This window comes from Geospiza fortis, unplaced genomic scaffold (genome assembly GCF_000277835.1).
Source record: "Geospiza fortis unplaced genomic scaffold, GeoFor_1.0 scaffold27, whole genome shotgun sequence".
Taxonomy (NCBI): Eukaryota; Metazoa; Chordata; class Aves; order Passeriformes; family Thraupidae; genus Geospiza; species Geospiza fortis.
Window position 1 is genome coordinate 5,533,844 of NW_005054329.1, and position 23,515 is coordinate 5,557,358.

General features: G+C 42.4%; 2 protein-coding genes across 2 annotated transcripts; one reads left to right on the forward strand and one right to left on the reverse strand.

Moving 5' to 3' along the window:
* Positions 1-168: 168 nt before the first annotated feature.
* ZDHHC12 (zinc finger DHHC-type containing 12) lies at positions 169-5,176 on the forward strand (the record flags this gene model as incomplete). Its single annotated transcript, XM_005421309.2, has 4 exons — positions 169-348; positions 1,261-1,347; positions 2,510-2,676; positions 3,161-5,176. Coding segments are annotated over 4 exons (744 nt in total), but the record flags the coding sequence as incomplete, so codon positions are not given.
* An 862-nt stretch (positions 5,177-6,038) lies between these two features.
* Positions 6,039-20,415, reverse strand: PKN3 (protein kinase N3). The gene is made up of 21 exons (XM_014307151.2): positions 20,172-20,415; positions 19,484-19,632; positions 18,570-18,699; positions 18,305-18,456; positions 17,730-17,925; positions 17,250-17,438; positions 16,908-17,017; positions 16,287-16,430; positions 15,246-15,321; positions 13,652-13,838; positions 12,842-12,953; positions 11,978-12,054; positions 11,139-11,205; positions 10,534-10,625; positions 10,000-10,176; positions 9,850-9,912; positions 9,232-9,308; positions 8,588-8,730; positions 8,242-8,349; positions 7,595-7,675; positions 6,039-6,924 (listed from the first exon to the last, which is right to left on the reverse strand). The coding sequence occupies exons 1-21, from the start codon at positions 20,413-20,415 to the stop codon at positions 6,712-6,714; spliced, it is 2,787 nt and encodes a 928-aa protein (XP_014162626.1). The 3' UTR covers positions 6,039-6,711.
* Positions 20,416-23,515: the final 3,100 nt, after the last annotated feature.

Below are 23,515 nucleotides of genomic sequence, written 5' to 3' on the forward strand. Positions count from 1 at the left end.
AGCCCCCGTGGGACACGGGCGATCAGTGCCCGACCGCGGCCGGGGGGTGCCTCGAGAGCGGGGGGATCTGGGAGCCCCTTCTCAGCCTCTCCGGCTGGTCTCTCCCCATTTCCTCTTCTTAGATTCGGGACCCCTTTGTTGAGGCTAGAGAGAAAATCCAGGACGCTTCACAAGGAGCTGCTGCTCTCTGTCTTTTATGGGTACCTTTCAGATCTGCAAAAGCAAGAGGAGCGCGGGGAGCTGCTTCAGCCGCTGATCTTCGTTTTGCTGGTTTTATGCTCGATCCTGCTGTACTTCAAGGTGTCTCTCATGGATCCGGGTTTTGTTAAGCCTGAAGAGGAAGTGAAGGTAGATCCCTTCATGAATAGAACAAAGTGGAGTAGCTGTAAAGTCTATAGGCTTTTCTACTTTTTCCACTCTGGTAGATAAGAACAATGTGAAAGAGTTTCTGTTGTGCTGGCATGAAGGACACATGCACAGACCATTAGAGATGAGGACAGACAGTCTCACACTGGTATTTGGTAACAGCAATAGGGTTTACAGGCTTTTAATGTGCCTTTCACGCCACACTTCCCTTGTACGTAACTGTGCCATCTGAACTCAAGTCCTCTCCTAGAGCAGAGGCTGCAGTGCTCTGTGGAATGTATATATGACCTATTTTACAATAACCACTGCTAAGTGGTACAAGTGCAAAAAAAGCCCCAAATTGAAGGGCAGGCTTGGCAGACAGTGCTCTCTGCAGTTCTGTTTATTGAACTCTTTATGGATTTGTTGCCCTCTCAGAGGACACATCCACAAACAAGTTGCAGTGAAATAAATGGCGATGCAAAGTTTCAGTAACTGCTAGTCTGCTCAAGGTTCACTGCCTTATAGACTGTAGGACAAAAGCATTATCAATCTTAGTCATCCATCATTAACGTCAGTGTTGGCTGTGAATGACTAATTAGCACTGCTCATACCAAAAAGACACTGTTGTGTTTAGAAGTGAAGTCTAACCTTGTTTTTGTCCCAGACTGTATCTTGTCCACAGTTATTTCTGCCTCTCTACAAACATTCTTTGGAGGGTTACAGTAACATGTTCTCTCTCACTGTACCCTAACTGTCTGCAGATGCTGTAGGTATTCTAATGAATTATTTTGTCCTAATGATAGAGATAACAAACACTGTGTAACTGTTAAGTAAAAATATGCAGCATGACAGCTCAGTCAGACAGGAGCCCAAGAACACTCCTACATCCCTTCCTTTCTCTTTTTTTTGTAGGAAGGTGAAGATAAAGGACAAGGTGTGGTGATCCTCCAGCTTCCAGGTGACATTAAGCTGCGGCGCTGTGGTTACTGCCTGGTGAAGGTGGGCATCCAGAACATGCTGGAAGAGGAAGGGATGAGTGATTTGAAAGCTGATATTGTTCTTCAGCTGCTGTTGGTGGTCTTTAATTGCTGCTCAGAGGAGGCTGGGCAGAATGTGTAACTACACAAGTAGTAGTGATGGAGTTTTCCAAGGCTGAAACAAGTCCCTGCTGGCTTATAGAAACAATAATTTTTTTCTGCCATGAGAAAATTGTATTCCACATTCTTACTGCCATGCCAGCCAGACCTTACAGTACTGTCAAAAAAGTTGTTTTGAAAATACCTTGATAGTCAGAAAGGCAGCTGAGTGTAACTTGTGGGAACTGCTCATTGTTGTGAACTTGTTCAGGGCCTTAAAACAACAAAACATTAGCCTAAATGGTAAAAGACAGCATGAAGGAGAAATTACAGCAATAAAATTAGCTCTTAAAACAGTTTGCCTAAGCCTAAAAAGGCTCATTTTCAGAATGATCCTTATCAGTTTAATGAAATTAAGCACTACCCCAGCTCCCATAAATGCCCGAAGAGTATCAACCAGGAGGAATGAGCTTATTGCAAGAAGAAAAGCTGGCAAAGCATTTATACACTGCAGGGGACAAATCCTAGAAAGCACTACTTCTCTCAGCCAGGTCTTTCACCTTCTCTGTGCCTGCTAATTGAGCTGTTTTCTGTGCAAGTGTCTTGTACTCACATGGAGGCACTTCTCTGTACATCCCCAAAAAGTATCACATCCCTGCCCACTCTATTTGATAGTAGTGGTTCTAGTATTTCACCTCAATACTCTGGCTCATGCTTTCCTGACTACACTGATTGCCTTTGTCTCCCTCCTTGGCACACTGGACTTCCTGTAATAGGTGGATAATAAAGAAAATGTGTAGATAGGAGGAGTGTGGGAGAATCACTTAATTGGAATGCCACCCATTTGGGTCTTGACCAGGAGAATCACAATCCCTTTGATTTGTCTTAGCAATGACCAGGAGAATCACAATCCCTGTGATTCGTCTTAGCAATGTTGATGTGCTCTTGTCTCACAAGCAAGTGTTTTAGGGACAATATTGTGGGGAAAGACAGATTTGCATGATGTTCTCTTCTACCAAATGGGAGTGGGACAGCCATGAACTATAGCCAGTGAGTTTTTTTCTTTTCCTGGTTGTGTTTTGCAGCAACCCATGCGAGCCAAGCACTGCCAGCAGTGCCAGCACTGTGTGCGGCGCTACGACCATCACTGTCCCTGGCTTGAGAACTGTGTAGGAGAAAGGAATCACCCCCTGTTCATAGTTTACCTGAGTGTGCAGCTTGTGGTTCTGCTGTGGGGAGGCCATGTTGCTTGGTAAGGCTGGGAGATGGCTTTTGGACCTCTGAGATTGCTGGAAGTTGTAGTGCTCCTTGAGCTGGCATAGAACATAGACTGGCTCTGGATCTTCACCCTCTTTTGCATCCTGGAGCTCCCTAATCTTGAGCAGTCTCTGGTAATTTAGGTTTCATTGTTCATTTTGCTTCGGTCCCTGTAACACAATCTTTGTTTACACATTCAAGTGCTGGAAACTCCAACAGGGTTCCAGCTGTTCAGGAGAGGAGTTAACCCAGGGTGATTGTGTCTCACAGCTGTCAGGGAAACAGAATCTTCTAAATTTAGCTTCCAATCCCTGTGGTGCAGTCTCTCAGGACTTCATAGTATATTAACTCTCTGTAGTCAAGGATGATTAGCAGCTCATTAGTTATGAATCAAACTTAAATGTGCCATCAGGTTTGCTTACTTTATGAAACTAGTTCTGCTTCTTTAACTACAGATTTATTTCTGTTTGAATTGAAAGGTCAGGCCTCTACTTTGAACAATCCCGGGAGTGGCTTCAGCACAACATTTTCCTCCTCGTGTCCTTCCTCCTGATACTCATATTCACCATTGTGGTCCTGCTGCTGCTTGTTTCCCACCTGTACCTGATCTCATGCAACACCACGACCTGGGAGTTCATGTCCCACCACCGCATCTCCTACCTGCGGCACTCCCAGCTGGAGAACCCCTTTGACCAAGGGATAATCCTCAATCTCTGGAGATTCTTCTGTTCACGCCACCTCACTGCATGGGAGAACATCTATTTTCACAAGAGCAGTGAGCCTGTCTAGTCCCAGTGTGCCAACACCCCTGGCAGGCTGCTGGGTAAAACTTTGCTAATGCAATGGCTGCTGTTTCCTTGCACTGAACTTCAACACATCGTGGACTATGCAACCTGCTCCACAACCTGTTCATCTGCAAATTACATTTCAAGGATAGTCAGGGTTATTTTTTTATATATAAACAACACTGTTAAAGGCAAAGAATACAGCTCTGAGAAGGCCAAAGCCAGCAGAGCTGATTTCCAGACTTAGCAAGGTATCTCTCTAAATTTATTTCCTTTTGTTAAGTGCATCCACGTCTCTCCAGAAGAAATGCAAGATTAGTGACTATTCATGTTCTCTTCTCCAAGGTCTCCCTTGCCTTTTGCTGCTAGGGAACAGCAGCAATTACAGATAAAACCAGCCAGGATCAGTGTAATTCCTGTGGCCTTTTTTCAGCCAAGTTCTGACTGTGAGAACTGCAGTGCCTTTTGGCAGTAGCATCAGGCATGTAAGGGAAATATTTGAGTAAATATTTAGAGAGCCAAAAGCAAATTTTATTTTGTCCACATGCCTCAACTTAATGCTTTCCATGAAGACTTTAGGCTTAATACTGTTAATGTGCATAAGAAAGAGCTGTAAGACATCCAAATAATCTTATGAGATAATTAATCTGTATTTTGTGATGCCCTGAGCAGCTTCCTCACAGCTTTTTAAGTTGATGATGCTGCTAACAATTCACTGTTTTGAATCAAGTCAGTGAAGAATGATACCATCACTTTCCTTTGGACAGAAAAGTAATCCTTGGCTACTGAGTTATTTCTGCAGATAACATTGTGCTCAGGCTTTTGCTGTAGGGAGAGAAGCAGGAGCAGAGGTGGGTACCTCATGCCTAACTAAAGTAACACTGTTGGTAAAACTACTACTACCTCAACTCACTAGTGACATTTTAATAAAATAATATAATTTCAATGGAAGAGAAAAGCTGCTAGGTCCTGAGATGAGAAATGGTGACAGCTTTCAGGACAACAGCAAGAGGTTCTGTTTTCCATTGAAATAAAAGGTCATACTTCAGATTTCCATGGGGAATGAAAAGGAAGTTTGGGATGACTGATCTTAGCTTTAAAACAAAAAAGGCTGTGGTGTGAAATTTAGTCTTGACCCTTTTCTGTTAAAACAAAAACAAACAAAACAAGAAAAACCACCACAACAAAATGTTAGCTAAAAGTGTCTTGTGCCTTAATTGTCTTGGCTCAGGAATTAACACCAACTCAGAAGCACTCAGGGTTTAAAGTTGATGAACACTCATGAAAAAATAGTGTAGTTACTAACACAGCACGACAGTCCAAAAGCAATTTAAATGCAGCAAAAGATCTCTTTTTTGACCAGCTCCAGAGTTTGTAATCTCTGCAGAGTCTGCTTTGTTCAGGGTAGAAGCTTTATCAGAGGGATATCAGAATGCTAAGGATTGTTTTTGTAAAGAAGCGTACACCATTCAGAAGTATTCTGCAGGTTGCTTGTGTTGCTGTGGTACCTGCTGAAGTGTGGATCATATGTCACACTGCAATTCCTGGTTCTTCAGGTATCAGTCAAGTGAAAGTTTATCAGCAGGTACAACAGCTCAAAGGAGTTTTGCTCTATCTGGTATTTCTTTAAAATACACCTGGGTGTTAATTTACCTTTTTTTTTACTCAACCATAAATTATAAAATAAAAGATGAAATATGCATTTTGAAATTGTCTATGACTTTTTCTATGAACCCAAGTTCTAGGCTTCACCTGTGCTAACAATCCACTGTGCTACCTCCCACTGCACAGTGGCCTTGAACTAAAGCCACAGAATACACCACAGAGGCCAACAGCAACTGCCACTCCAACAAGAGTGAGGAGAATGTGTATCCTGCTCTAAACAGGCCAGTGCACTGCCAGGGTGAGCGGGAGGTTGAAAGGATCTTTGTACGTGGGAATTTTCAGAAGCAGCTATAGTTGGCTCTGAAAATAGGAAATCTAGGCTGAGTGTGAAATATCCCTGGTTTGCACAAACAGAGCTCTTACCTCACTGAATCCTGAATCACTGGGACCTGCCTTGGCTTAACAATTTCCTAGATCCTTGTCTCCAGCTACAGCACAGTTGCCTTAGTCTCACTCCTGTCTCCATCTGGTGAAAAACTGAAAGAGCAACGATTGTGTCCTTGTTTGCATCAGATGCCTTATCTCTAAAAACCCTTCCCTTTTTGCCCAATGAGCTAACATTACGAATTTAAGACAAGAAAATGTATCTTATCAAGTATAATTACAAGATAGATTACGAGGCAATGAAATCACCTTTAACTCATTGATTTTCCAGTACTGACTGTCATTACTTAGCTGTCCCCAAAAATTATACAGGATGTACACACTGACAAAATCTGTGGAGACATAAACTGACTGCAGTCATTGGTATCTCTCAGTTGATGACACCATGCAACATGTACAGAAAACCTGAGTGAGAAGGAAGAAAGAAAGAAAATATTACTACCGGCATTTATGGAGAAAACAAAAGTCCTGCCTGTTGAGCATTTTGGTCAGCCCTGATCTGAAACATTCAGCTGACATAAAGGAGATGAAAAGCTGAATATTTATTATATAGAAAGGTATCTTTATTTTCAAAAAAGAAAAAAAACATGTGCAAAGCTGTGGAGTTTGATATCATTATAAACAATAGCTAAGAGTTGGCATCCTTAAATAGAAAGATTCATCTTCCTTCCAATAAATCACTTGGATCATTATCAAACATCATTGTCTTGGTAGTGTTAAAATCCATTCCTTGTCTGGCATACACATTTTTATGAGTGGGAAATGGCATACAATCATTACCAGGAGGGAATGCTGCATCTCTAGAAAATCAGTGAGAAGTGGCCACTCCCCTGCTATGCTACAACTTTAAAAATCACACTACTTACTTAGGCTTTTTGCAAAGAGCAACCTGGGTTGCAGAGATGATTTGATTTCAAGTCCAGCTTAAATTCCAAATTTCATCTACGTTCAATGACAGAAGATATACCCCATCAAATGTTAATTATTCCTTAAAGGTAATTGACATCCAGGATCCTTCCTACACATGAGGCTGGAAAACCCACAGCAGGTTAATTCAGCTTGCAGGGCACCTCATCCTGGGGCCATCAGCACTACCTGTACTACGAATCCTGTTGGCTTTTCCACTGGCCCTGCAATGTCTTCTCTATGCTCTCTCAAGGTGGTAACAATCTCTTCATGTTTTTGTAGCCCAGGAATCACACATCTAAAAGATGTCTGGAAACAAAGTCAAAGTCCTTGAAGACAGTCTGCTCCTTCCGGGTTAGGACAGAAACCTCCTCAGGAGGAGTAAGGATTGGCTTTTGGGAAGTGAACTCTTCATCAAAGTTGCTGATGTCGGTTGGATCTCTTAGTGTGGGCACAAAGGGGGGCTTCAGCCTCCTGGCAAACAAGGCATTCCAATCAATTCCCTGTAAGAAAAGGAAGGCAGAGATGCCATGTAGTGTATTTCACAGCTACAACTCTATTTAAGAGGGACAAAATTACAGCTCAGCCGTGGCCAGGTGGATCTGTGGATCCCAACAATGTCTGGTGACATCCAAGTTCTTTTCTTGCTCCAGTGCAAAGCCAGACAAGGGTTATAAGGCGAAAAACTTTTGTACAGATGAGTAATAATGAGGAGGGGTGGCAACACCTTTGCCTGGAACAAACACATACCCCTGATACAAAGCAATTTAACCTCTATTTCTCTTAAGAGTCGTGTATCCTGCAAATGCAGGTGATCAAATATACTGACTGACAATCACTGTCATCACTAGATAACCTCTTTGATGCTACAGTTTAATTTTAAAAGGAATATTTGTTCATGTCTCTAAAGTTAAGTATATTTGTACATAGAAGCAGCACGATCAGAAATAAACTGACTCTGGAAGCATAAAGATCCCAGAAAACAGACTTGGGAGATGTCATTTCAAGCCAGACTTGAAACACATATTCCTGAATGGACCAATAAGGTGCAACAGAAACTATCACTAAGATCTCCCTGATAACAAAGGGAAATAAGCCTCGATACCAACAGAGAGCAAATCACTCTCTGCTCAAACACAAGAAACAAAGGAGAGGTTTAAACCAAGTTCCTACCTTAAAAAAGGGCTGAATTTTAATCTCTTCTGCATCTTTTTCCCCTGCTCCGAGTCTACGCTCTGGACATTTCCGAAGCAGCTGCAGAGATATCAGTTCAAAATTAAACAATGGGAACCAGAATGGACAGAAATAATGTTCCAGAGAGAAAAACAAAAGAAAGGAGGTGGACTGATCCCTCAGTGTTTCCTCATTCTCACTTTGCACCAAGGTCATCATCTGCCAGGAATAACTCAGACCTAGTTTCTTGTAAACAATTTGCCAACAGCAATAAGATACCTGCCATAAACTGCATGAAGCATCTCAGCTTAATTGTGCACCTGTGACTATGGGGTCACATTCAAAAACTGAATCCAGTCATCTCCACTGAATGGCTCTGACATTCTTGTCCTTGAATCAACACTTCTCTGCGCCAGACTTAGCAGGAACAGTAAGCAGCCTGCTTAGTCATCCTTACACAGAAGAACTGCATTTACGTAAAGAGAAGGGAGGGAAAATACATCCAAATTTTAAATATTTCCTTAGCCTATGTAGGCAGCTCCAGATTACACACACAAATGCTGTACAATCCTAATCAAGTCCCTCTGGATCCACGTACACAGTAAATGCAAATTCCTCAGGCTCCCAGAGACCCAGCAGCCCTTTACCTTACGGATTATGGAAAGTGCTTCAGTTGAAAGGAATCGTGGATACCGAACTTCATCATTGACAATGCTGTCAAAGACTTCCTCCTCATCATCTCCAGGGAAAGGTGACTGCAATTGGGACATTCTATTATTCAATCTACATAGCACCCATTCCTCGCTATTAAATAAGCATGAGACTAGCAGGGAGTTGTATGGATTAATTAATTACTGTTTGGCAAGCACTGTGAATGAGAAAAATGTAACTGAAGTACTAATAAATAGTTGGCTACATTTAGCAATGTTTTACCTGGGGTGGTCAGGTCCCCAAGCCTGGTTAGTGAGATCCCCTGAGGAAAGCTGGCCTTACCTCACCAACAAGCATCTCATAAATGAGCACACCCAGGCCCCACCAGTCCACTGCCCGCGTGTACGAGATGTCTGTCAGCACTTCTGGGGCCAGGAACTCAGGGGTGCCACAGAAGGTGTTTGTCCGGTCTCCAAAACCTATTCCTGTAGGAAAAGGACACTGGTAAAATCCAGCACAAGTTACTGAATGGATCTGATGCAGCCTCACCTCCTGAAAGCTGTAGTTTGTCACCTGATGTTGTTACATGGGCATGGGGAATTGCCAGTGAGAGTTGTGAAACCTGAGGCCCCCAACGACTCCAAATAACAAATATACAAACAATGTTTAAATAAAGAGCAAACCCAAGGAAACTTCCTGCATGTTCCATTGCTCATTTACTCATCTACATGTTTTATATGATCCTATATTCTGGCTCCTTTGAGCAAACAAGCACATTTTAAATGCTTTCATAAGTTTCCTGAAGATTACACAACAAGGTATTCTTCCCAAATTCATCATGGCCAGACAGGTGAGGAGTTTTTTGTTGTTTGGCTTTTTTGATGTTAATTTTTTAAATGGGGATTAATACAAGTTACAAACAAACACCTACTAAAGCCCAGATCCTAAACTGATCCTGATGGCTCAATTTAAGCTTCTCCAGTTACCTTCCTTACACAATCCAAAATCTGCTATCTTCACAAATCCTTCAGCATCTAAAAGGAGATTATCCAATTTCAGGTCCCTGCAAGCAAAGGAGATGAAAGAAAACAGTGGATGAAGACTGAGGATTGCCACCCAACACAGCTTTTTTGCAAGAAGCAGAAGGTAGGTGTTAATAAAGAGAATAAAATCTAGATTGAGTAAAGTCTACATTTGATTTAATCATGCATTATTTGGAAGATTCCCCTTAACTGATTGATATTTTTCCCTAAACGAAAGGCTCAAAAAGCAGCATGGAGCTGGGTGGGGATTATTCATCTGGAAAAGAGCTCCCACAACAACATGACAAATTACTTTTTCCAGTGAAAATAAAGCAGTGACTTACAGGTGCCCCCCAGAATGTATTGACATGTCACAGAGGATTAATCACCTGCAACATGCCAGATGAATAGCTTCTAGGTGACTTTCTCTACTGTGAGCACGATGAACATGCTGATAGTGACAGGGAAAATAAAGACAGGCAGAAAGATTAGAAACCCCAGCAAGAAAGTGAGCTCCAGACACAGCCACAGGTAAAATCAACCTTCAAGTTGCTGAACTGTCTTGAGTCTCTGCTGCATTACCTATAAACAATTTTCTTCTCATGCAAGAACTGGAGCCCCAAGACTACACAGGCTGTATAAAACCTAAAAGACAGAAATAGTTATCAGGCAATATATGAGATTCAAGTTAAAAATTTATAGTGCCTGGAGACAAGAGTAATTCTAACTCACTGTGCCATATGCTCTGGAAAGACATCTTCGTGTATGCGCATCATCAGATCCCCACCTGGAGTGTATTCCATCACAAAACAGGCATGGTGAGGGGTCTGGAAACAGGCAAACATGTTCACAAGGAATGGATGATCAGAAGAATTGACCACCTCAAATATTCGCTTCTCACAGTTCAAGCTGCCAGGATTCAAAGAATGAAAACGTCAGTGCTAAACAGACTCAGCAGAAAAGCCTGTTTTGAGAAAGAGGATGAAGAAGAAAATCTTTACATCTGAAGTTAGAGAAATAAAAAGTGAGGGGTAATATATTTATCTTATATACTTCCAAATCTTGAGTTTTAGAGTATTCTTCAGGTGTCATTCTTACAAAAGTTAGACACCATTCTAAGTTTCCTTATTTCTGGTTTTAGTTATCCAAGTCTTAAGGTCACATTTAACCTTAAGAGTACCACAGCCAATACCATACCTCTAACATTTGATTACAGTTGTGGTAATGTAGCCTCTGGCAATAGTACCATCTCTAAACAAAGCTCACCTATCAATTTCATCTCTCCTAATAATGTCTTTTTTCTTCAAGGCTTTGATGGCATACAGCTTCCCAGTTGCCTTGTATTGGGCCAGCAGTACCTGAAAGAAAACAGAAAAGCTAACTTTAACTCAAATTGATGCCAACTACTTCCATCCACTCTAAACAGTCATCCTCAAAACCAAACTCAAGGAACTCAAAAAACACAGCACTTCTGTTTTACAGCAGTCCAGAAGGATGTCAGTGTAAGTTATGTCCTTCTCCCAGCCAGCACAATCACAGCTGGCCCAGTGCTTTAGGAGCACCTCAGAGATCTCACAGAGGGAGCTATGCAAAATTTTGGGAATGAAGTGATCCTCATAAAAGAAATGGTAATGGTGTGCCTTGATTTAGCATTCTCAGGACAGCCTTCTCCAGGCTTTGAAGTCACAAGTCTTCAAGAATTTTGACTGTTAACAACAGTTACCAGCTGCTTATATGGCTGGGCTGGGTTTGTTGTTCCATATCTGCACTGCAACTGATCTCTCCTGTCCTGCAATGTTTCTATTCAGACCTCCAGGCAGAGCCCCATTGTCACAACCACTGCCCTCCTCCACAGTGGACTTCTCTACTACCTTCCCAAAGTGGCCACGGCCCAACATAGCAATGCAGTGAAAATCCTCCAGCTGAACTGTCCTTTTCCTGCAGAAAAACAGAGGAGAGACAGTACCCAAGAGATGCATGAGCAGATATCAGAGTGTGTGTTTGTGTCAAGGAAAGAAGCTCTGTATAGCAAAAAGGAAAGCAAACAACTGTGCCAACCACCACTCACCTAATCCTGACAACTAAAGCTTGTGCTGCTGTTCTGGCACTTAAGAAAGAAGAAGGTAACCCTGATGTAAGGAAATTGTCTTTTTTCAACAATAGTAAATTGGTTTTTTACTTGCCTGGGTATATTTACTGCTGTGTATCCCTGTTTTAAACAAAATGTGTCTGTATAAGTGCCACAGACTATAATCAACTTCCTGTTTTATGCCTCCCATCATAATAAGAAACAATGTACTGCAAATCAATAGAAATAGATGAGTGTGAGGGATGCCAAAAGTAGTTCTGGAATGTATTACTTAGCACACAGACACATCTAAATATACTACACCACAGCACTTCAAACACAAGGAAGCCCTTGAAGACAGCTAAATGACTTTACCTTGTACTAATCACCTCTTACACTGCAGTGCACAGTGTACCAACAGACTCAGTATTTGGCTTAATGAACAGATAAGACACAGCAGACATTTAGACAAGTGAAGCTCAGAGCAGATTTTTCACTGTATTGTCCACACTCAGCATTAAGAATTTGTTGCTGAGAAACCAAAGCACATATTGAGCAGAATTTTAGACTTCATGCTCAAAAATTTGAGCCCAGTGACTCTTTAATCTGTGACCTGAGACAGCCCATGCTATCCACCGTTACCTTGGAGACGCTGGGATTGGAAATCCTGTAACAGGAGAGCTGCAAGTCTTCTCCTCAACATGTAGCCTCTTCAGGCACTAGGAAGAGAAATAAAACCACAGTGGGTCATTCTCTGAAATCAACAAGACTAACTTGAACACCCATATGCAACTTTTCTCCTGGATCCAGCATGACCACAGATATGTTCTTGCAGATGGTCATTGCCTCTGCTTGGATGTAAGTAGCATAAAAACAGATTATCTATGAGCACACAAAACTATCCCCATGTACAATAATTTTTATAGGGTCAAATCTTTTAAAATAAACACTTCTAAAAGTCTAGGATAGAACATTTACTTCCTAGATGTCAAGAGTCATAATGATCAAAGAATGCAGTTTCCTCTATCACAAAAGCCAAATGAGAAAGGGTACAAACAGGTGGCAGAACAGGTCATTTTACTGCTCAAAGAAATTTCCTGCTCATTCCTGTCAGAAAAGTAGAGCTGCTCTTGGTTTTGCCCAGTTTCTTTAATGACAAAGAACCTCATTTGCTTCTGAAAGCCTGCTGACCCTCCTTCCCTGCTTTCTCTGTGCAGTCTGTTCTGTACTTGCCCTGAACTCCCAATGCTGACCTACCTCCCATTTTGCTTCTCCAAGAAAAGCAAGTTATCATTTTTTTAAAAGAGGGGGGAAAAAACCTGTGCAACTCTTTTTGAAGACTCCATGCCAAAATGGTTCCCTGGATTCTGAATTCCTGGAGATCAGCCAGCTAATGAGGCACCTGCCTAAAGTATAGCAAATTTCTTCAGTAATAAATTAGAAGAACAGGGTTTGAAAGAACACCAAGCAACAAAAACAACATTCCCAATTAGCCCAGATGGTTACCGGAGAATCTGCAGGGGATGGAGCTGATTCCTTGGAGTTGGCCATCAGAAAAAACCGTGGAGGCTTGGGTGGTGCTTCATCAGCAAGTGCAAGCTTAGCCACAGGGAAATCACTGCGTTGTGAGACAGAATTGAAGGAGATTTTGCCTTAGGGCAGAGCATTGTACAGAGACACCTTTGCATCACCTCTGCTGTGTTAGTTCAGTCCAAATCACCGCACAACAGGACTCCCTGGCTCACACTGTTAGTCTGTGAAGTACCAACAAGACATATTCTCTCCTAAATTAATTAAAAGTTGGTTAGACTCACACTCCAACACTGGCTCTCTGATGCTATAAAATTAATGAAACACAGGTACGTACAAATAAGTCAAGAATTTAAAGAAATCTTGATTTTAATAGCAACACAGTAACTGAGTAATTTTTTTTTCGTTCCTAGGTCCTGTGCATCAGTGGGAATAATCTCTTTAGAGAATAACTGATTCAATTTTAAAAAAATATTTTGGGGGGAAATTTTCTTCTATAGCGCATTCAAAATCTCAGCTATGTCCCTTCTGAGTGCTACATTACTCAGGAAAGCAGAGTGCATTTTTTATCACAGCAATCACATGGTGACCTTGCATAGCTCAGTTACTGTACTGGTGAAGCCATTTAATTAATGGAATTTTCTTTCCTTTAGAGCACAGAAACTATACATCTTTTTTTTTAGACAGATAAATTTTTCTCATCAGTGTCTTCCTCCACCTCAGTAAGGTGCAACAGAATTTTCAGATATACCCTACACCCATTCCAACACTCAGGACATCACTTACCTACTCAATTTGGACATGGAATCCCCATGACTTTGTGGGGAAACTGGAGGAAAGTCTGTGTGATTGGGATCATGAAGTGGGGGACTCAGCGTGCTGATGGAACTACAGGGAGGGAGGAAACTCATCATCAGGCGACCCCAAGCTGCAACATTCATGTTCATTTGAGGAGCTCGGAGAAATTCCTTCCCTGGAGGGGTCAGAGTCAAATATCAGTAAGATTACAACACATAAATTACAGTCTCACATACTGTTAAACGCTAGTTTTCTACTAAACACCTGGGGGTTACCCCAAAAGGGCAGCTCACCCTTGGGAGAATGGGCTTTTCTTCAGGGAATAAAATTAATGATGATGATGAAACAGATCTGCTATTTCAGCTAAGTTAAGCTCCATATAATATCATAACAATCTTCTGGTTGAAACTGAATTGAACATTAAAAATTGATTTTACTTCAAGTCAGGTTTTCTTCTCTTTCAACACTACATTTTAATTATGCAGCCTGCTAACACATTCTGAAAATGTGTTAAAAAGAGTAAATATTTGGGATATTTTCGTTATTTTTACTACTTCCTGAAGAGTGTAAATATAAAATCTCATTTATCCCCACTGCTACAAAAGCTCAGTATGTAAAGTTTTACCTTATTCAGCTTCACAAGAAAGAATTTGCAGAGAAATAAGAAAGTATGCAAGCTATTCCATTCCATAAATCTCATAAATCTGAGATGCCAGCTCTAGAGACTTGATAGTCAGTAGCCTGTTCATGCTACAGTGTTCTGTCATTCAGAGTTTTCCAGAAAACCTTCCAATATCTGTTCATCAGTAACAGCATGCCTGGTTAAATTAGTACAGTTTGAGTCCTGGATCTTCTCATAGAATCATGGGATGGTTTGGGTTGGAAGGGACCTCAATGACCACATAATCCAAACCCCATGCCATGGCAGGGACACCTTTCACTATCCCAGGTTGTTCCAAGCCCCATCCAGCCTGGCCTTGGGCATTTCCAGGGATGGCACAGGCACAGTTTCTCTGGGCAACCTGTGCCTCACCACCCTCACAAGGAACAATTTCTTCCCAATATCCCATCTAATCCTGCCCTGTCAGTGGGAAGCCATTCTTCCTTTGTCCTGTCACTCCAGACCCTTGTCCAAAGTCCCTCTCCAGCTTTTTTGGAGCCTCTTTAAGGCACTGGGAGGGGCTCCAAGGTCTCCTGAGAGCCTTCCTGAGCTGAGCAGCCCCAATTCTCTCAGCCTGTGTCCAGAGCAGAGGGGCTTCAGCCCTCTGAGCATCTTGGTGGCCCTCCTTGCTGCAAGAAGTCCACATCCTTCTTATGCTGGAGGTCCCAGAGCTAAGTAGTCTGTAAATAACTAGCAATTAAATCATCCTAGCAATGTTAATTGTGAGTAGCAGCGCCACAACAATATTACATTACAGATGGAGCTGCAGCAAGACTGCCTGCATTTCATGTGACTGAACAAACTTTCACATACACAGTAATTAGAAAGAGTTATAACATCTCTCAGATTGAGTAGGACAGCAGAACCTGCTTGTGCAAACCTCTGCTCTCATCCTGGACAGTCACTTCTCCAGCACCTCACCTTTCTGTTTGCGGAAAATGCGCTTCTGTCGCTGCAGTTTTGGCTTCCTCTCAATGACAGGATTACAGAACATCACCTGTCAGAGAAGCAAAAGAGATTTGTCAGGATTCTCCATTTAAATTGTAAACCCAGATTTTCACACATGCCTTTTTTCTCATCCAAATCTCAATTTCTATCTGTTTGGTAAGTTTCGAGTCAATCCCAGACTCCAAATTTGGTTATTCCAGATTCACCCTCTAATCAGCTGCTACTTCAGTTGTGGGTTTAGAGACTGCAATTATCTGTTACCTGAAATTGAGAAAATCCCCAGAATTAAGACCAATTTGTATTTCCCAAAAACTTTATCTAATTTGTGAAGCCATGCATAAAGAACACGCCCATTTGTAGGGTAACAAACACAGTAGTTCACAGCACAGAAGTAAAAACAAAAAAAAACCAAAACCAAATGCCACAAACCAACCACAAAAAACAAGAAGGCAGGGAGAGAAGGCAAATTTTGGTACATGAGGTTTAGATCTTACTTTGGAATGATAACTACAGGAACTTTCATCAGAACACAAAGGAGAAAATACTGCGGCTTTTAATGGATTATCGAGATTATCTCTACATTGATGGTACTTCAAACTATTACTAGGCTCAGAAAGATGATAAAATAAGCATAGCCAGAGGGAGTTTGGATCTCTGATTCTACAGTCTCTGTGATTCAATCCTGACCATTAAGCCATATGTTTAATTAAAGTGCCACCAATGACTCATAATGAAAGCAAATAAAAACGAACGGATTTCACAGCACACACACACACAGAGTTACAGTGGAGCAGCTGAAGAGTCACTCCAGGCTATGGATGTGCACATCTATTCTATCCTGTTGTTCCTTATTCTTATACAGGCTATTGATGCAAGAGGGTTTCAGATATCACTCTGCCCTTCTAGATTATTGCTCCTTCCATTCCTTGTACTCTGGGTTGAACAACTGCTTTCAGGGCAGACACCCTAAAGAGACAGAATTCTCTGAGAAAGAAACAAAGCTTACATTTATACCTCTGCAAAAAGCATTCCTTGGGGCTCCAGCGAGAGGCACATCCCATGACGTTCATTATCAAGAAAATCATCCAAACGTAAAAACTTCACTGCACAGAGTTCTCTCCAATCTCTCCAGTAAATTGCAATTTCTAGCTCACGAGACTGGTGGGATGGGTGAATGGTGAGGGAGAAAACAAAGGCAGAGTAATTACATATTGCTCCATGCTCTAGAAATGGCATGTGTGTTTGTGAAAAAATAATAAATAAAATAAAATCAGTAAACTAAAGAGTATGCATAAAATACTTCTTTAGTGCTTCTGTTCCCTGCTTTTGATGGTTTTAGATATTCTTAGCTACAGACCCTCTTGGAGTCCCCATTTAGAAATCCCTAAGAGCCACTTTACTGATAAGATGAAATAAAACTGCTCAGATAAGGAGAGAAGGACAGCAGATGCTCTTCAAGCTGAATCTCTGGCAGTGATGCTCTGCCTCCAGGGGAAGGCCAAGCTAACTGGCAAATCAAAGGACATGGGGACAGCAGCAATACGGGGTTGAGCTAAGTGGAATGACAGCTAAACAAGCAAATCAGGTAAGGTTAAATGGAAAAATAAACACCACATGAATCTGAGGCAGACTTACCCGGTCCAGCTCAATGGCAAAGCTCTGGTCCCATGCCTGGTTATTAACTGGTCCCCAGTTTGTTTGGCCAACCACTTTATTGTCCACTTTGAGCACAGCAAGGACCTCATCTGGACAAAGGAGGAAACATGGATTATAATGTTTAACTTCTCATGCTGAAGGTGGACATCCCAACCAATTTCCAGGAGAGTCCTAGGAGGACCAGGCATAATGCAATTCATTCTCTCTCTTAGTTTTGCAGAAATTGGGTTTCTTATAACAACACTTGTACCAGGCTGAGCCGGTGAGAAGCCCCTTGCTCTGATATGCCACCAGCAGGTCCACAGGGAACCCTGTACTCACTACTTGGCTCTTCATTCCGGTATTTTCCTGCAACACCACGGCCATGGATGCCCAGACCAACTCGTGTCCGGGAAAGGGACCTCAAATCACTTGGGCTGCCACAGATGGGAGAAGAACTTGTCATTCGGGAACGTCCTGGAACATTTTCCAATAGATCCTGACACCCCATCAGTCTCACTTCCAGTGTTCCTGAGGAATTTTAGGAGAATAAGGAATATTATTATGTAAAAGATAAAGTGATTCCAGTCAGCCTGACCTCAAAGAGGTCCCAGAATTTCTCAGATTCATGATTTCTTGGTTAATAGTTTAAATTGACTCCAGATTATTAGACTGCAAATCTGTATGCTCAGAAAGCTCTGCCTGACCTTGAAGACACAAGTCCAGCTGCTAGAAAATCCAATGTCCATATGACAACGAGAAAAAATAGAATTCATTTTTCTCTCTGTCCTCCTCACAACATGTGATGCAGGATCCCTTTACCTGTAAGGGCTGTAGGTTTGATGACTGAAGTGGGTTGCATGCTGCCATGCCGGGCTCCCAGGGAGGAAGTGTTTACCAGTTCCTGTTTGATGAGTGCTCTTTTTGGGTGATCAGGAGAAAGCTCACTGAGCTGACGTTCCAGGGAGAAGCGCAGCAGATCAATCTTCTGAGAGGACTCTTGCAAACGACCCTGAGCCTACCAGTGTGAAGGAGAACAGAAAGCAGGCAAAAATTTTCCATGTAGAGCCATGTAGACCAGGTATGATTAACTGGAGTAAGCTTAAGAAAAACCCAACAAGACAACATCTTGCTAATACAGGATACAGATAAATTAAAGATAAAATATTTTCCCATAGAGCTTGAACTCCCACCAGTGTCACTTCTGATGTTCCTGAGAAATTTCACCAAAGCAAGGAATGCTATCCCTAGAAGGGGAAGTGATTCCAGTCTGTCTCCACAGAGAGACAGGAAATTCCTAAATTAGTAACTTGATTAACCCTGCTTGTTCATGCTAAATCACTAATGTGGAGGCATGAAACCACCCTCTCAAGAAGGCCTGAGCAATGTCTGCTTACCTCAGCCAAAAACTTGCGATCCTGTACCCGACTCCCCCCCAGGATCTTCAGCACATTTTTTGCTCCCTCCGCTACAGCAGCTTCAATGCGCAGGTGATGCCTCAGCTCCTCAATCCGCAGCTCCAAAGCACTGATGGTGCTCCCCATCCTCACTGGCCATTCGGGAGGTAAAACATGGCAAGGGTGAAAATCAGCCAAGTACTGTGGATCTTAGAGCTCTGTCTGCTTCTGTTGTGGGCTGTATCAGTTACTTAAAGCATGTTACCTGCTGGATCCACTGTATCTTCCATCCCTCCTGCTGACTGAGATACTTTCACAATGTGCATGCGGATTATTTCAATCTTTGTCTTGCTGTCCTGAAGCATCTGCTGAGCTGTAGCCAACAGCTTCCTCTCCTGCCAAAAGGAATCAGATGCAGAGAGAGAACCATGATCACTAAAAATGGGTGACGATGGTGTGCTCGCATATGAGGGTGAGGTGGTACTTGCACGAAGGGTCATAACTGATTCTGACATGGAATACACAAGTGGTTATGTAAAGGAGGCACCACTGAGGATCAAGGACTCTGAGATCACGATCTCCATTTGCAGAGGGAAAGGACAGGTCAAGGATGTGCCCAGTTAATACCAAATCCTGCAGTCACTGAGACTCCTTGTTCCCTGGTTAACTGCACTTACAGTGTTCTGTAAGCAGAGCAGAGGTTTTGAACACATAAAAATATCACAGCCCTCTTACACTGCTGGTCTTATTGAATTAAGCTTCATAATAAGCTTGGATTTGAAATGTTTTAAATTATCTTTTGACTTTTAAATACGATTATGCCAAACTCAAAAAATGAGATGAATACGAATCCACTAAACCTCTGAAAATTTTTCTCACATAAAGAGAGAGCACATGCTGTGCTTACTGATATCAAAACATCACATCAACTAACTCAGTTACAACACCAATGCTTTCTTAGCTTTCTTTCCTCATCAGTGACTTAATGTACCTCTTACACCACCCTTATGTGCTGTCATTATGCTAAGACTCAAAGTACAGAGATAGGATTCAGGCAAGCAATCTCTGCAAATTAATTTCTCTCCCAAATCAATTATCAGAGAGATTTGTGTATAGACTTAAAATACAAATTTTGATCCAGTAATCCATGCTCCCAAACGGCTCTTTATTCCTGCTTACCTTGGATGCTGAATACATTTGGATCATGTTCTCAGCTCCTTGTTTCACTTTCATTTCAACATGCAGCTGCTTTTTCAAAGCTTCAACCTTCCTTGCCATGGGGTCTGGGTTTCTTTCCCAGAGACAGGGATCTGGAGACACAGATCCATCTGCACACACAACACAATCAATACCATTAGTCATCTTGCCTCGTTTCATTTCACCGGGTTACAGATGGGTGACTCTGCAAGGGAAAGTTAGCCTATAAAATAAGGTACAAAAAGGTCTTGTCTACAAAACTGATTGGGAAACACTTTCAAATGAAACTCAAGCTCATATCTGTAAATATTTCTTAATTTATCAATGAACCTGTCATAACAAGCACTCTTCCAATTTTATACTCATTATCCTACAAAATACTTGGATGTTGAACTGCCCAGAAATTCTATTCAAATCTTTTCAATTCCACCTACAACCTATTCCTGAATATTGCCCATGCCCACCACTCTCAGCTGGTGTTCTCCCTATACCCCCTTTCACCTTTACAGCACCGTTCTGAACTTTTTATACCACAGATAATTTCATCAGATAAATACCAAGACGGTCCCAATACTGATGAGCCCTCAATAGAAGACTATATCAATTCAACATCTCTAGAGATTGAAGCACTCTAAGAGAATGTTCCAGTCAATCATGACCCAAGAACTACCTGTCGTACTCCTCTCTTTGTCTGGTATCAAAATCCTTGCATTGAGCTCCTGAAGCTCCCAGTGCAGCTGCTCCAGTTTTCTGTTGGAAGATTTCAGCACGTGCTCGATGTGGACAAGGTTCTTTCTGTCTGTTGTCGCTTTGCGCAGGTTTTCTGCTCCCTCTTTAATCTTCAGTTCCTTCTGTATGGCCCGGCGGAGCAGCTCCTTCTCACCTTCCAGTTTCTGCTGGAAGCTTGGATCCATTAAGTTCACATCATTGCCCAGCTGCAAGAGAGAGCTGCCCTGCAGTCCAAGAGCATTGAGCAAGAGGATTTCAGAGAGAACACCATCCAACCATTTTTATGACACTGCAATACTCACATTAGATTCCACTCCTTCATTTCTTTCAGAAATTCTCAAGTCAATCTTTTCACCAATTTTTCAAGAAGACAAACCTACATTTCAATTGCGGAGGACAGAACACAGCTTTGATCTTAACATGCCTTAATTTGATTTTAAACCATAATGGAGAAAAACCTTCATTTTATTCATCCCCTTGCTATTTAATGTCTACACACATCTTTGTTCTTCAAGAATCAAAGTTCAGCCAATATTTGCTCTTGTTCCGATCAACATTACCTTTTACCAGTTTGATGTTTTAGATACAGATTTTTATCTGATTATGCCTTGATGCTGACTGCTCAAAGACACATCTCAGCTAATCTGTTAGAGCTCTTAGGAATGCTACCAGCATGTGTTAGCCCTCAGCTGTTGTCCCTGAAGAAGAAAAACGCAAGCTCTACAGCTGTTTCTACAAATGAACAAGCAAAAGAGTAAGTTTGACTGTGTGCTGTGTCTGAAAAGGTGAGCAGACTAATGTCTCAATCTCTATTCTCTAAAGGCCACATTAAACACTGATTATTTTGAGTAGCATTAGTGGCATTCACTCTTGTCCTGGGCTTTGTTTTACATCATTTCAAATACCACTTGTTCCAGCGAGATATGGTTCAGCAACAGCTCTGAACAGAGCTGCTCTGTCACAGACTCTGGACATACCCAGTTTGGGCAGAGCAGAGGTTTATCTCACTGCCCAAATAAACACTGGATCCAGACAGGAGCTGCAAAGCATCCCTAAGGGTGTTACCCAACACCACAACACATCCAAGCAAGAGCTTGTGCTTCTCTCTTCAACAGGAAGAGCAGCTTTAAGGCATCCAAAGCAATTAATGCATTCATAACCTCCCATTAATGACTCACACCTATGGCTTAAATGCAAAAGAAGTGGTCAAGTACTGCTACAGTAACTGGCTTAACATCATAGAGCACATCAGTGCCTAAAGACAGGGCTCAGGAATCCCGACTTGTTTTCACACTCTGTCACTGGTTGACCACATTTCCAACAACAAACCACGCTGGCTTTGTGTTACTCGTGTACATTAATACACTTTCAGAGTGTGCTGCGCATCCAGAGCCTCCTCCAGAAACAATTACTTAATCAAAGCCTTGATTAGTTTTTGCTACAATTTCAGTCCAATAGCACAAAGAAAAAAGAGAAAAAAATCCATTTGAAAAGTTGGCCTAAATCCAAGCTTTGGCTGCAATGGCCAAAATAGGAGTTGTTCAGATTGGTAGCAAAACAAAAAGGTTCAGACCGACATCCTGATTTCAGGAAGTTCTCGCCCAATTAGTAAAGCCAGGAACTAAGCCAGAGCTTTGAAAGACATCCAAAGTTTTGTGAGGAAGAATTTGAATCATGGAGTTCCTGAGTCACAGGCAACCTTTACCAGCCCTAAGTTGGAAAATCAAAAAGCTCTTTATCCAGTCTGTAGCAAGTTATTAAAAGGAGTTTGATGGTTACAATTTTTATTTAAATAACTAATAAAAGTACATAGATTCATCTTCTATCCAAATTATGCAAATGGGTGTAAGAATTTCCCCCCTTGGATCCACTCAGAGGAAAGGAATGAGCAGTGGTACTACAGTAATACCAATAAAAGGTGCTGAATATGAAGCTCTGGGTATTGATTCAGAGAACAGGTACAGTCTCAGCAGTTCTCTGGTCAATTTTCCTCTACATCAGTCTCTGACAAAAACTAATCTGAATATCAGTTAGTGCATCAGGCTAAATTTCTATATTTAGAATGTAACGTGTTTCACTTCCCCATCTTCCCCTCTGTGGATCAGAGGGTGCCATAACATGAACATTGTTTGCACCAGGAAGATAAAACACTCCACTTTTGAGAAGCACAGGAAAGACAAATTTGCATTTGGGTTGAGCCATTTTGCCTTCTGGCTCAGGAATTTCGGTGGGGTGTCCTGACACTGCCACAGCCTGTGCTGCAGCTGTTGTTGGGTTCTCTAGAAAGGTCAGTCTCCAACACAGTCCTGAAACACATTTACAGCTTGCAGAGAAATACCCAAAGTAGCTGAAATTGGCTTGCTTTTGGCATTTGTAGTGGGGATGCTGGACCTCACCCAGAATTTCTGCCAGGCTCATGTCATACCCAAGTGTCCAGACTGCTTTCTAACTAGCAAAAATTTCAGCAGTATGAGTTACACTTAATCCTTTGGATTGCAGCCAGGAAGATCCCATCCCATCAATTATGCCCAGCTTGGAAATGAGTTTCACCTGCACAAAGCCCAGAGCAGTCCTGGCCTTTACACTTTCACCACTAACACAGAAATTGATTTATAACTTGATTTAATAAGCCAGTGGTGAGGCTGCCATCCTCCCTGCAGCCCAAACATTCCCAGGACATCTTAAATCCCATCTTTCACAGCAAGTTCATACCGTAGGGATGAGACGCACGTTAGGGAGCCTCATACCAGCTACATTCATGTCTTACAAGATGAAGTCACGGCTAATTTAGGAAAAAGACACTTGTGGTCCTGCCTGGAGCATTCCCAACTCCAAGGCTGAGGGTTGGAAGGAGCGAGCCCAGGAAGCATCGGGATGGGAAGAACCCGGGCGGCAGCCAGCGCTCTTTGTGTCGGTCACTCTGTCCCTTCTTTCCCAGACTAGGCTTGAAATTTCGTCTCAAGGGAAGAGGGCAGAACATCTTCCCCACTCCGGGGAGCCTGTTCCAGACACGAATGTTTTCCCAGCACGGAGCCTGGCTGCCCTCCCGGCCCCGCGCCAGCCGCCTCGCCCCCCAACCCCTCCTCGACGCCGAGAGATTCCCTCAGCAGGCATCAACTTGGCCCGAACCCCATTTCCCTGAGGCGAAGAGGGACATTTTTAGGGGATCCCACCAGCTTCCCACACCCTCTCCCAGCTCCTTGGGGCGCGGCCATGCGAGCGGAGGGGGAGCGGCGCGAAGCCCCTCAGCACAGCCGCCTCTGCGGGGGCTCCCGGCGGGGCGGG

Coding starts and splice junctions, on each gene's coding strand:
- PKN3 (XM_014307151.2), bottom strand. CDS start 20,415: ATGGATCCAAGCTTCCAGCAGAAACTGGAAGGTGAGAAGGAGCTGCTC. Junction 18,700..19,483: donor AAATGTATTCAGCATCCAAG/GTAAGCAGGAAT, acceptor TCCTTTTGGCAG/GAGAGGAAGCTGTTGGCTAC. Junction 10,626..11,138: donor GCCGTGGCCACTTTGGGAAG/GTAGTAGAGAAG, acceptor GTTTTCTTTCAG/GTACTGCTGGCCCAATACAA.